The 12,776-nt window shown below is 34.6% G+C and overlaps 1 protein-coding gene across 2 annotated transcripts in view; it reads left to right on the top strand.

Annotated features, from left to right (window-relative positions):
• USO1 (USO1 vesicle transport factor) overlaps positions 1 to 12,776 on the top strand; it is a 74,887-nt gene that overhangs the window by 34,837 nt on the left and 27,274 nt on the right. For both annotated transcript variants that reach the window (XM_065914721.1, XM_065914719.1), the window contains exons 5-8: positions 2,386 to 2,486; positions 2,881 to 2,983; positions 3,308 to 3,363; positions 8,125 to 8,245. In XM_065914721.1, coding sequence (XP_065770793.1) covers positions 2,386 to 2,486; positions 2,881 to 2,983; positions 3,308 to 3,363; positions 8,125 to 8,245 — 381 coding nt within the window. The remainder of the gene's footprint in view (positions 1 to 2,385; positions 2,487 to 2,880; positions 2,984 to 3,307; positions 3,364 to 8,124; positions 8,246 to 12,776) is intronic.

Genomic DNA, 12,776 nt, shown 5'->3' with positions numbered 1-12,776 from the left:
TGCAGGAGATGCTGGATTGGGAAGACCCCCAGTAGAAGGAAATGGCAGCCCATTCCAGTGTTTTTGCCTGGGAAATCCCATGGACAGAGGAGCCTGGTAGGCTACAGCCCCTGGGGTTGCAAGAGAGTCAGACACGACTTAGCAACTAAATAACAACAACAATAATACAGAACCAGTATGTATGTTATCTAAATCTTAATTTCTCTCATCACCATTTTGGAGTTTTCAAAGTATATAGATTTTATACATCTTTTATCAGATTTACCCCTAAGTTTTTAATACTTTCTGGCACTCTTAATTCATGCTGTGTTTAAAATTTGAATTTCTAATTTTTTAACATCAGTATATAGAAATGCCATTAATTTTGTATATTGGCATTTTATTCAGAAACTTTGCTAAACTCTCTAATAGGTTTTTTGTAGATTCCATAGGATTTTCTACATAGACAAGCATGTCATCTGTAAATACAATTTACTTCTTTCTTTTCAGCCCATATGCCTTTTATTCTTTTTCTGCTCTGTGATACTAAGAACTCCAGTATGATGTTGATTAGAATTGGTGAAAGTGGATATTCTTGCCTTTTTCCTCATCTTAAGTGAAAATCATTCAAACTTTTGCCATTAAGTTTTGATGTTAGCTATGTTTTTTGTAGATGCCCTTTATCATCCAGTCTTATGACTATAAATATCATTTTTAGGTTTACCATTCTAATATATACATCCAACCCAAACCTATCCACTGACAGTTATGTTTTTGTTTATCCAGTTGGTGGATAACCCCACTCAAGTTTTTATGTGTCTCAAACTTAACACATTCAAAACTAAACCTCTGGTTCTCTATATATTCTCAGCCTACTTCTTCCAGTGTTTGCAATCTTCAGAAAGTGGCAGTGCCATCCTTCCACTTCTTCAGGCTGAAACCTTAGAATCACTCTTCCTTTTATTTTTCTCCCCTTCTCACACTCCTCTAAGGAATATGCCAACAAATCCTGTTCCTTCTATTTTCATAAGAATTATGACCACTCTGTAAGCCACCTTCACTGCTTACCTTGATTATTGCCTCCTAATTGAACTGCCTGTTATTTCCCTCTTTCTCTTGGCATCTTCTTAGCACAGCCAGACTAGTCCTTTTGAAAGTAAAGTATATTTTAAGTGACATAGTTTTAAGGTTCAGAAACAGTGAATTCTTCTACTGATAAAAAAAAAAAGATGATGAAAGAAATATTTCTTAGGATTTCTGAAGGATAAGCCCAGCATTCTAATCAATATGCTAGAAAATTAGGTTATATTAATAACTTGGAATATGGAAACTTTTGTTTTCTACTTTGGTCTCTTCCTTTTCTTTTCTCTTCAAATGATTAAATGAGATTATCACTGTCAGTGTAGGATTGTCTTGCTGTTTTGCTCTGCTGTGTTTTTTCTATTTCTAAAGTATATTAATATTAAAACCTAACATTTGGAAAAAGAACAATTTGAGGATTAATAAATACGTTTGATCTTGACTGCCAACTCCATTGTTTCTAGTCACTGCCTGGAGCAATATGTGGAAAAGGAATAGCTGTGTCTGGAATGGGTGAGGGGATGGGGGTAGTGTATTTGCCATCTCTATATTGCATTTATAGTGTAGGCAGATTTTAAATGCTAATTTGTTTTGGCAATTGTTGCTTCAGTTTTTAGTGACCCTTTATATTTTTTTTGACAAAGTACTTTGAAACAATGGATAAAGAATTAAATCTTAAGGACAAATATAAAATCTTTTTAAAAATGAATGAAAAATTACATACAAACTCTGGTTTTACTGCCAAATAACTTTATAGGATGAATATGTTAATTTTTTTGAAAAATATACTGAATAATCTTTAGATGATTGGTTTAACTTTAGAATTAAATTATTTAACTCAGTAACACTAAGAGACAAAGAGCCAGCAAGGACTATGTGTTAAGTAATCTTTTTCGGGGAGGGGATTTTGGGGTATAATCTACGTACACTAAAATTTATCCTTAGGGGTTGTGTAGTCCTGTGTGTTTGGGCAAATGTATATAGTAGCGTAACCAGTATCCAGTATCACATTTGAGATAGAATATTTCCATCGCCCCAGTAAGTTACCTTATACTCTAACTAGAAGTTTAACCTGAAAATGACCTTGAGTAAATGCGGAGATCTAAATATATTTTCTTTGAATATCATAAACATTTAAAGAATAAAAATTCCTTTAAATGACACTGAAAGTAATTTTAAGGATATGTCCTTCCACCATTATCGTGATACCGCTTCCAGCCACACTGTTCCAAGAAAATTATCGTTTCTGCTTAGCTTCTTCAGCAAAACAGATACTTTAAAATAATAAAGCATCATGTTCAAGTACTTTATCTTTGAATATTACAGAAGAAAACTCCACAAGACAGAGTGAGGATTTGGGAAGCCAGTTTACAGAAATTTTCATTAAGCAGCAAGAAAATGTCACTCTTCTCTTGTCTTTATTGGAGGTAAGGAAAGAACTTCGCTGTTTTTGTCATCCTAATAAGCTGCTTTTGTTGCCCTTTTGGGTGTTATTGAGGAAGCAATACATATGTTTCTTTTTAAGATAGTGAAATTTGTTATATCATTGTAAGAGATTCACATTTTTAAGACCTATATAATCTCTTCAAATACTGTCTGCTTATTTCCATTTTTCCAAAGTACAACTATATCTAGTCAATAGCAGTTTAATCAGTTTGATCATTTATAACTTCTCTTTTTATTTCTTAAATTACTTTTTTAAAGTTTGCTAAACTCTGTTTGCTTATAGTCTTTGGTACCATACTACTAATTGAAAAAAAAAAAGTTTTCCTTGACAATACGAATTACAAATGTTAAATATTTTGAATTCTTATATTGTAGGAGTTTGATTTCCATGTCCGCTGGCCTGGCGTGAAGCTTCTTACTTCTCTTTTAAAACAACTAGGGCCTCAGGTGCAGCAAATTATTTTAGTCAGTCCCATGGGTAAGTGACTCATCTTCCTTATATTATTTTGATTTAAAAGTAAGGCTCACGGACTTCTCTGGCAGTCTAGTGTTTAAGACACTGCACTTCGAATGCAAGGGGTGTGGGTTCTATCCCTGATCAGGGATCTAAGATCCCTCATGACAAGGCCAAAAAAAAATTTTTTTAAGTGAGGATGATAAAAAACAAAACAAACAAAAATAACAAGAAAATAAAAGTAAGGATCACTTTTATAACTGAAATGTGTTAATAAATTGTTCATAATTTGATTCACTATTGGTATTTTTGATCTGCCAGTGTTTTACATATGGTTATATGTTCTAGGTGTTTCAAGATTGATGGACTTATTAGCAGATTCCAGGGAAGTTATACGTAATGATGTAAGTTAAATTTTTTTTAAAAAGCCTAAGAATATGCAACTTTTATTCTCTCTTTGCAAATGAAATCTTTGTTGACCCTTTTTCAGAGTTATAAGAAATTAGATTTGGAAAATTGGGTTAATGGTTTAGACCTTTTAAAGTTATATACAAGGCCCTATTATTTCTTTGTTTTCTGCCTATTCAGTATTTTGGTTAGACAAATGATTTTGCTATTCAAATTTATGCCTTCTACAAGTTTAGGATTTCTTCCACTTTTTTTGAAAGGTTGTACTGATCCCAGACTGCCTCCAGAGAGAGTACAGGAAACATCCCTAGACATTGAACTGCATAAATTTAACAAAGTGCTGCATTTGAACTCTCCACCCTTAATTGATTGAATATATTTCAAAGGATTTTCCTTGTAATCTCTATTTAACTCACATGATTTGCTCTGGAGTTAATTCTTCATTCTGATTTATTTTACTTTTTATTTGCATATACATTTGAGTATTTTACATTGACCAGTACTGGTTTGTTTTGATGCAATACTGTTTTGCTGCTTGACTATTTTTTTCTGTTATCTACAACTTGACCAAAACCATAATACTTTAGATGGCAATTGGAAAAATCTTTAAAATTAAACTTTAGAGCTAGGAGATCTTATCAAACTAATTAAGTCTCCATATTTACACTGAGAGACCCAGGATGCACAGAAGCCTTGTGACTTGTTCTTTGTTAGGGACGTCTTATTCATCTATTTGTCGCACCCGGCCTGTGCCTTCCTCATCTTAAGTGCTAGTAAATACCATTTGGATTGTTCTTGGTCTCATAACTGGTTCATGGCAAAGTAAAGACAAAACTGAAATGCTCTTGACTTCTTATCCACATAGACAGTATTTTTAGTTTTGTATTTAAAACTTTGTGGTATATATGTGAAAGCAATATTATAAGTGATGAAATAATATAGTAATGAAACTCATGAGAAGAGCTTTTTTATTTTTTTTTTTAATTGGAGGAAAATTGCTTTAAAATGTATTGGTTTCTGAGGACATTTTTTTATTCCTTAATATTCTTTTAAGAATTGTGTACCTATTAGGAGTTTTGAGTGTCTTTTCTTGACTAAAATACTATGTGTCTTAAACCTGAATTTGTTGTTCTACTCCTTTCTTGGTCCTCAGTTCAAATAAGATACATACCAATTAATAAAGAATTACTACATATGTACAAACTAATTAATAAAGAAATTCTTTCTATATTGTTATTAGTATTATTATCATTTATTTTCATTTTCAGATATAATTTGGTGTGTGTATATAAGTGCATTTTCTTGGTTTTTAAATATAGCACTTCTTTTAACTATCTACTGTTTTTCTTTTTTCCTGCTCCTAACCTTTTTTCCTGTCTTTATTTGAGACAGATAAAATGATTCTCTATTTATGTTGGTTTTTGTTAATTTTACAATTAGGGATTAAGTTATTTTTTTGCTATAATGTTTATTAGATTTTGGAGTTTTACAGCCATCTTTCCTTTGGTTTAGAAAGCTATGGTACATATACACAATGGAATATTACTCAGCCATTAAAAAGAATGCATTTGAATCAGTTCTAATGAGATGATAAAACTGGAGCCCATTATACAGAGTGAAGTAAGCCAGAAAGATAAACACCAATACAGTATACTAATGCATATATATGGAATTTAGAAAGATGGTAATGATAATCCTATATGCAAGACAGAAAAAGAGACACAGATGTATAGAACAGACTTTTGGACTCTATGGGAGAAGGCGAGGGTGGGATGATCTGAGAGAATAACATCAAAACATGTATATTATCAAGTGTGAAACAGATCACCAGTCCAGGTTGGATGCAGGAGATAAGTGCTCAGGGCTGGTGCACTGGGATGACCCAGAGGGATGGGATGGAGAGGGAGGTAGGAGGGGGGTTCAGGATGGGGAATACATGTAAATCCTTGGCTGATTCATGTCAATGTATAGCAAAAACCACTACAATATTATAAAATAATTAGCCTCCAACTAATAAAAATAAATTAAAAAAATAAAAATAAAAACAAATTCATTTGAATTTTTTGTGCGTACTTACTATTGAGCATTATGTAATAAACAGCATAATATGCCATATAGCAATCAGAAAAAACTAACAGGCACGCCTGGCGGTCACTAGTGGCTCTCTCTGACTGCCTAGAATAATACACTGCTTCCCCTTGCTCTTTTGTATTTTTTTCTTTCTTCATCCTTCTTTTAAAACTTTCATTTCCTTCTTTTCTTTCTTTTTAATATTTCTCATTGCATTCAGTGATAGTTACCAACATGACTAAATCTCTCAGGGAAGCCTATTGGTAAAGATTTTTAGTCTCTGTTCTATATTCGAAAAATTGATTTTGATCTGGATTTAGAGAATTAGTTGGTCATTTATCATAGGTACACTGAAATATATTTATTCAAGTTAGTGCTTAAAAATTAGAAAGGTTGAGAAAACTCTTAGGTACCAGCTCACTTCTAAGTGATAGTCTATAATTGCATTCTTTAGCTTATTATTATGAGAAATGTAAGCACACACAAAAGTAGAGAAAACACAGACAAACCCATCCCCAAACCCCTTAATTTTCAAGATTTTATTATACTCGCTTCATCTACCCCTCCCCTCACCATTCTTTATTTTTTAAAATTTGTTTCTTCTCCTTTATTTTTAACTGGAATATTTAAAAGGAATCAACCTACCTGATTTCACTATTTCTGGATAGTTTTAACTACTGCATACTTCAGTATACATGTAGTGTGTATTTATTTCCTTATATAACTACAATGCCATTATCACATTTAATGAGATAATAAGATTGTCTTAGCCCTCAGTTTAAATAAGATAACTATTCTGTACTCAAGTTTCCCAGTTGTCTCATAAATGTCCTTCACAGTTGGTTTCCAAATCAGGATCCAGACAAGGTTCTCTCATTATTTTTGATTGTTAATGTCAGTTACTTTTCTAAAGGCCTTGATTAGGTTTTGGTTCACCTCTTTGCTTTGATGTTCCCTGGGTGATGCAGTTTGCAACACATTAGGAAATGAAATACCTGGCTGTCTCACTTGTATGATTAGTGGATTTGATTCAGGTGATGACATTCAGATCCCTTCATGGATCCTTTGGTCCATTATAGCCTATCATTCATTAATGAACATTGCCTGAATCAGTTATTTTGTTAAGAGTTTCAAAATGATGATTTCTAGAACTTGTCATTCTTTTGCATTTATTCAGCTGTAATCTTCCTCAAAGAGGAATTTTACTTCATGGAACAGTGGATTTTATTACCCTGAATTACAGTTCATATGTGAAAGGAAGGATAAATCGGTAAATCGCTTTAATTGCCAGTTTTTAAAGTCAGGAATTGGTGCCCACTTAATTTCAATGACCAATGAGTGTATACTTTCATTTTCAATAACATTTTATTGGATATGTTTGAATAGAGGAATACCTTTTATAATAGGTAAAAGAAACTGATATGCAGTGAAAACTTGGGCTCTGTGGGGGCTATTTTATTTCCTTTAGTCCTCATAAAAACCCTTTGACAAAGACACCATCCTCGTTTTGCACATGGGTGTACTGAGACTTACATTATATAAATTACATACAGAATTTATGTAATTTGCTTCAAGTTGTACAAGCAGTAACCAGAACTTTAAAAAACCCACTGTATCTAATTCATAGCCTTAGTGTTCTTCTACTGTATTTCTTCCTCCTTTGTTAGCAATTAAACTCATTAAGTAGGAGAACTAGATGTAACCACTTTCGCTTTCTCTCTCCTGTTAATGTTGAGAGTGGACAGTCAGAAAGATGAGTAAGACAAGTGCAATAACTTAATGAAGTGCGGTGGGCAGTTTTTGTCTTGTGTGAATACTGACCTGCCCCGTATGGACAGCCAACAGCTAATTGGCCTCTTAGGCACTTTTGAATTACCTAGTTGCTATTCCTCTTCCTCTAAGTAATATCTGCTTTTTTCATTAAATATTTTCTATCTCTTTGACCATTATGATATTGTTAGACTCCCTGTGAGCTCGTAAAATTCTTGTTTGATAGTGAAATAAGCAGAAATGATTAACAGTGAGTTTTTCTTGAATGATTAAGTGGTTGCAGATATGTAAACCAAATCTGGCTCAATATGAACTGAGTAAAACTAAAAATTAGAAGCAAAGACTACAGAGAATTGTTTTCTACTAGACATGCTATTCATGAGACATGAATTCTCTTCCTTCCTTTTTTTTTTCACCTGTCAACTTTTAGAATTAAATCTGGAGAATTTGCAGGTTGAATAATTACAAGAATAGTTGAACTTGCCCTGCTAGAATGTGGTGGTGTTTATTGGCTTATATTATTGATTTCACAATTTCTTATTGTTACTATCGTGAAGTACATACAGAGGCATTACTGAGGTAGATACAATCACGTTCAGCTCTCTTAGACCACAGTGAAAGCTATGTAATTACTGATGAATGTGCAAGAATTGTATATTTGTATTGAATGGGGAGAAAAGAACTGAATTAGGAATTGCTAGACATGGATTCTAGTCAGGGGTCTGTCTTTTGAAATCTGTACAGCTTAGGGAGGCAAATTACTCACCTTCTCTATCCTTTTTTTCCCCATCTGTAAAGCAAAGGAGTTGGGCTTGTAAAATTCCTGCCACTTCTAAATCTCTGTGATTTTTAAAGTAATCTTTAAATGTCTTAAAAAAGTCGTATTCCACTCAACATTATCTTTCTTCCTCCATAAGGGCGTCTTACTACTGCAGGCTCTAACAAGAAGCAATGGAGCAATCCAGAAAATTGTTGCTTTTGAAAATGCTTTTGAGAGACTACTGGACATTATTACAGAGGAGGGGAACAGTGATGGAGGTATAGTATGAAGAGATTGATTTGAGAAGGTCCCTTTTGCTCTCATTGAATTGTTAACTTCTCAGGAATGCAACTGAACGGAGAAAGGAAGACAGGAGGACATATGCCTTTTTTTGTTGTTTTGTTAGATGTTGAAAGAGGCTTTCCTGAGGGAGGGTGGGTGAATTCTTTCTTTCTTCCTCTGAGGTTTTTTGAGTATGGATTTCTTTTTATTTATCCTGCTTAATATTTCTTAGACTTTTAGAATCTGTTGGTGTCTTTCTTCATTTCCGGAAATCACAGCTATATGTCTTCCAATACCGCTTTGTCACGTTTTTTCAGATCTTCCTAAACTCAGAGTCAGTTCTCTGTCATCTGACTAGATTCTCACCTTACCATCGTACTTCCTCTTCTGTGTTTTCTTTCTATCTTAGCAGGTTTTCTTCTGGGTTATTTCTTCTGATCTATTTCTTATTTCAACAATTCTCTCTTCACCCGTATTTGATCAACTTTTCCATGTATCATTGAGTTTTACATTTTTCTCTTCTAAAAGTTCTGTCTGGTACTTTGGCAAATTTGCTAGGTAACTTTTTACAGCTTCCTTTTTTCTGCATATATTTTCAATTTACCTTTTCATGTCTTTAAGAAACAGTTATTAAATGGTCTCTGATAATCCTAGTACTTGAAGTCTTGGTGGGTCTGGTACTTTGCTCTACTGGTTTTCACACATGGTACAATGTTTTCTGTGTACCTGGCTTTCTTTCACTGTGTTGTGTGGCGTACTTAAGAGAGTTAATTACAGGAATTTGAATCATAGGATAAAGGTAATTTCTTGCATAGAAAATGTGTTCATCTCTGGCAAGCCCTGGGGTTACAATTTATCTGGGATCACCTTATTGCAGATTGAAGGCTTGCTATTTCCTGGACCATTCAGGCAATGCAAACCCAGGCTAATCTTTGAGTACTGGTTAACTTTTCACTGTTTACCCCCTGGGGATATTTCCTTTTGAGGTTCTGGTTTATTAGGTGAAGAGTTTTCTGTTAGATTCCTTGCCTAACTTGTGTATACTCTTGGCTTTGATTTATTTTCCTTCTGTCCCATGAGACTGTCAAAATGAGAAGTTTAGATTTATCAAAATGGAGAAATGTACTGCCAGCCAAAAGGTACTTTTATACTTATCTAGCTGTGTGGATACCCATTTTCTTGTCAGTTTTAGCCTGCTGTGCTGTCACTTCATTGCTCTTAGACTTTTTTTGTTAGTTCAGCATTTGTAGATTTTTTTTTTTTCATTTTTAGATATTTTTAGTGAGAAATTGATTGAAAAACCCTAGCACCAGAGTCAGAGGAGAAAAATGAGTATATTTGCATTCATTGAACTGGAGTTAGCAAGTACCATAGTATGATTGAGGCTTCTCTCGTGGCTGAGACAGTAAAGCGTCTGCCTGCAATGCCGGCGACCCGGGTTCGATCCCTGGGTTGGGAAGATCCCCTGGAGAAGGAAATGTCAACCCACTCCAGTATTCTTGTCTGGAGAATCCCATGGACAGAGGAGTCTGGTAGGTTATAGTCCATGGGGTTGCAAAGAGTCAGACATGACTGCGCAACTGAGTGATCAGCGATAACATGGTTCAGAGTAGGCTTACTAATCTGGAGGGCAGGGCCACGTTGGCGATAAAGATTTGAGTCATTAGAATATAGATGAAACAAAATTAGATAAGCAGAAAAGATTGGATGAGTTATGGCTTCCCCAGTGGTTCAGCGAATAAAGAATCCACCTATAATGCAGATAGACACAGGTTCAATCTCTGGGTAAGGAAGATTCCCTGGAGAAGGAAGTGGCAACCCACTCCAGTATTCTTGCCTGGAAAATCCCGCAGATAGAGGAGCCTGGTGGGCTATAGTCCACAGGGTTGGAAAGAGTCAGACATGGACTGAGCACACATGCAAAGAGAGAGAGTTATCTCACTGAGATTTTATTTCATTACTTAAATTAATAACGAGATTAAACATATTTTCATGGGTATGTTGTTGTTCAGTCACTGTCATGTCCGACTCTGTGACCCCATGGACTGCAGCATGCCAGGCTTCCTGTCTTTCTCTATACCCCAGAGTTTGCTCAAACTCATGTTTTTTAAGCTGGTGCATCTCATCCTCTGTCACCCCTTTCTTCTCCTGCCCTCAGTCTTTCCCAGCATCAGGGTTTTTTCCTATGAGTCAGCTCTTTGTATCAGGTGGCCAAAGTATTGGAGGTTTAGCTTTAACTTCAGTTCTTCCAGTGAATATTCAGGATTGATTTCCTTTCGAATCGACTGGTTTGATCATCTTTCAGTCCATGGGACTTTCAAGAATCTTTTCCAGCACCACAGTTTCAAAGCGTCAATTCTTTGGCACGCAGCCTTTTTTATGGTCCAACTCTCACATCTGTACATGATTACGGGGAAAACCATAGCTTTGACTATATGCTTTGTCGGCAAAGTGATGTCTCTGCTTTTTAATATACTGTCTAGGTTTGTCAGAACTTTTCTTCCAAGCAAGCATCTTTTAATTTTGTGGCTGTTATCACCACCTACAGTGATTTTGGAGCCCAAGAAAATAAAGTCCGTCACTGTTTCCACTTTCTCCCCATTTATACACCATGAAGTGGTGGAACTGATTGCCATGATCTTAGTATAGTCACTGTCTATTTTTGTGTATCCTTGAACCCTCTGAATTACCTTGTTGCCCTTTTTTATGTAAGATCATTTTTCCATTTCCAGTTGATTAGTTGGAAGCTCTTATATACACTAGACACTAATCATTTGTTGATTTATATGTTTTAGTTATCTTCTTAGTCTGTTTATAGTGTTTCTATTAAAGTTTAAAATTTTAATATAATCATGTGTTAGACTTTTTTTAGTTTATGCTTTTGGGTTTTGTTTAAGAAATCTATCTCTATCTCATGGTCATAAAGAGAGTTTCCATCACTTTCTTGTACTAAACGCTTTAAAAATTTGTCTTTTGCATTTAATTAATTGGGATTTTCTTTTGAATGATGGTATATAAGATTTGTGATCAAATTTCATACATGTAAAGGTCTGTTTCTGAGTTCTCTGTTCTATTCCATTGGTGTTTGTCTAGTTCTACACTAAAACCATACTTTCTTAATTACTAAAGCTTCATAATAATCTCCTATTAGAATATTGAAAGAATTTCCTTTCTTGGCTCTCTTCATAACTGTCTTACTGTCTGTTTTCTTTATTCTTCATTTAAGTGAAACTTAATAGCTAGTCAAGTTACCTGAAAATCCTAGTCGGGATATTTATTGAAAATATACAGATTTAAGATTAAGGGGAATCATCATTGACTTTTTCTCTCCATGAACCCAGGTGTATCTTTTAATCTATTCAAGCCCTCTTTTTATCTCTTTCAGTAATATTTATAATTTAAACACAGAAGTTGTATACCCTTTTTTATTAGATTCATTCCTAGGCATCTTATACTTTTTGTTACATATGAATGAAACCTTTCTTTTTAATTACATTTTCAAATTGGTTACTGTTTGATTTTTTATATATTGATTTTGTATCCAATTATCTTATTAAATCATCAGTTCTCAATTGGACTTTCTGTGTAGATATGATATCTTCTACAAATAGTGTAATCCTTTTTTCTTCCTTTCATTTCTTATACCAGTTTTCTTGTCCTCTTTATCTCATCACACAGACTAGTATCTTTGGTGGTGGTTTAGTCGCTAAGGGGTGTCCAACTCTTGTGACCCCATTGACTGTAGCCTGCCAGGTTCCTCTCTTCTTGGGATTCTCTAGGCAAGAATACTGGAGTGGGTTGCCGTTTCATTCTCCAGAGGATCTTCCTGACCCAAGGATCGAACCCGGGTCTCCTGCATTGCAGGCAGATTCTTTACCATCTGAGCCACCAGGGAAGCCTATTAGAATCTTAATACAGTGTTAGAATAATTGCTGACTTTAATGAGAATGTTGATGTTTCACCTTTAACTCTGATTTTTGCTGAGAGTTTTTATCATGAGTGAGTCTTGAAGAAAAGAGGAATGAATAGGTGGATCACAGGATTTTTAGAGCAGTGAACCTATTCTATGTGATACTGTAATGGTGGGTACATAAAATTAATACATATGTTGAAACCTATAGAACTTACAAAGAATGAGCCCTAATGTAAACTATGACCATGAGTTAATAATGTATCAGTATTCATTCATCAGTCTAACAAATGATCATCCGTACCTCATGCTAATGCTAAATAGTAAGAGCAGTGGACCCTAGCAGGGAGAGAGTATGTAGGAGTTCCCTATATTTGCTGCTCAGATTTTCTGTAAACCTGAAGGTGCTCTGAAAAAATAGTCTTAATTTTTAAAAAGCAATTAATTCTTATAATCATGCAGCTCAACTAGTAGGCGCAAAAGTGTGGGTATATACACAGAGGAACCTACTCACTATGAGCATCCACTGTTCGTCATAGGCTTTACAGAGGAAACAGAGCTCTTTGCCTAGGAAGCCTGAGGAGTGACCAGACATCTGTAAGGAAAACCAGGGAGGG

The sequence above is a fragment of the Muntiacus reevesi genome, chromosome 22, assembly GCF_963930625.1.
Source record: "Muntiacus reevesi chromosome 22, mMunRee1.1, whole genome shotgun sequence".
In the NCBI taxonomy this organism is placed as follows: domain Eukaryota; kingdom Metazoa; phylum Chordata; class Mammalia; order Artiodactyla; family Cervidae; genus Muntiacus; species Muntiacus reevesi.
Note: the sequence above shows the minus strand (reverse complement) of the source record. Positions and strands in the feature narration are given on the sequence as shown.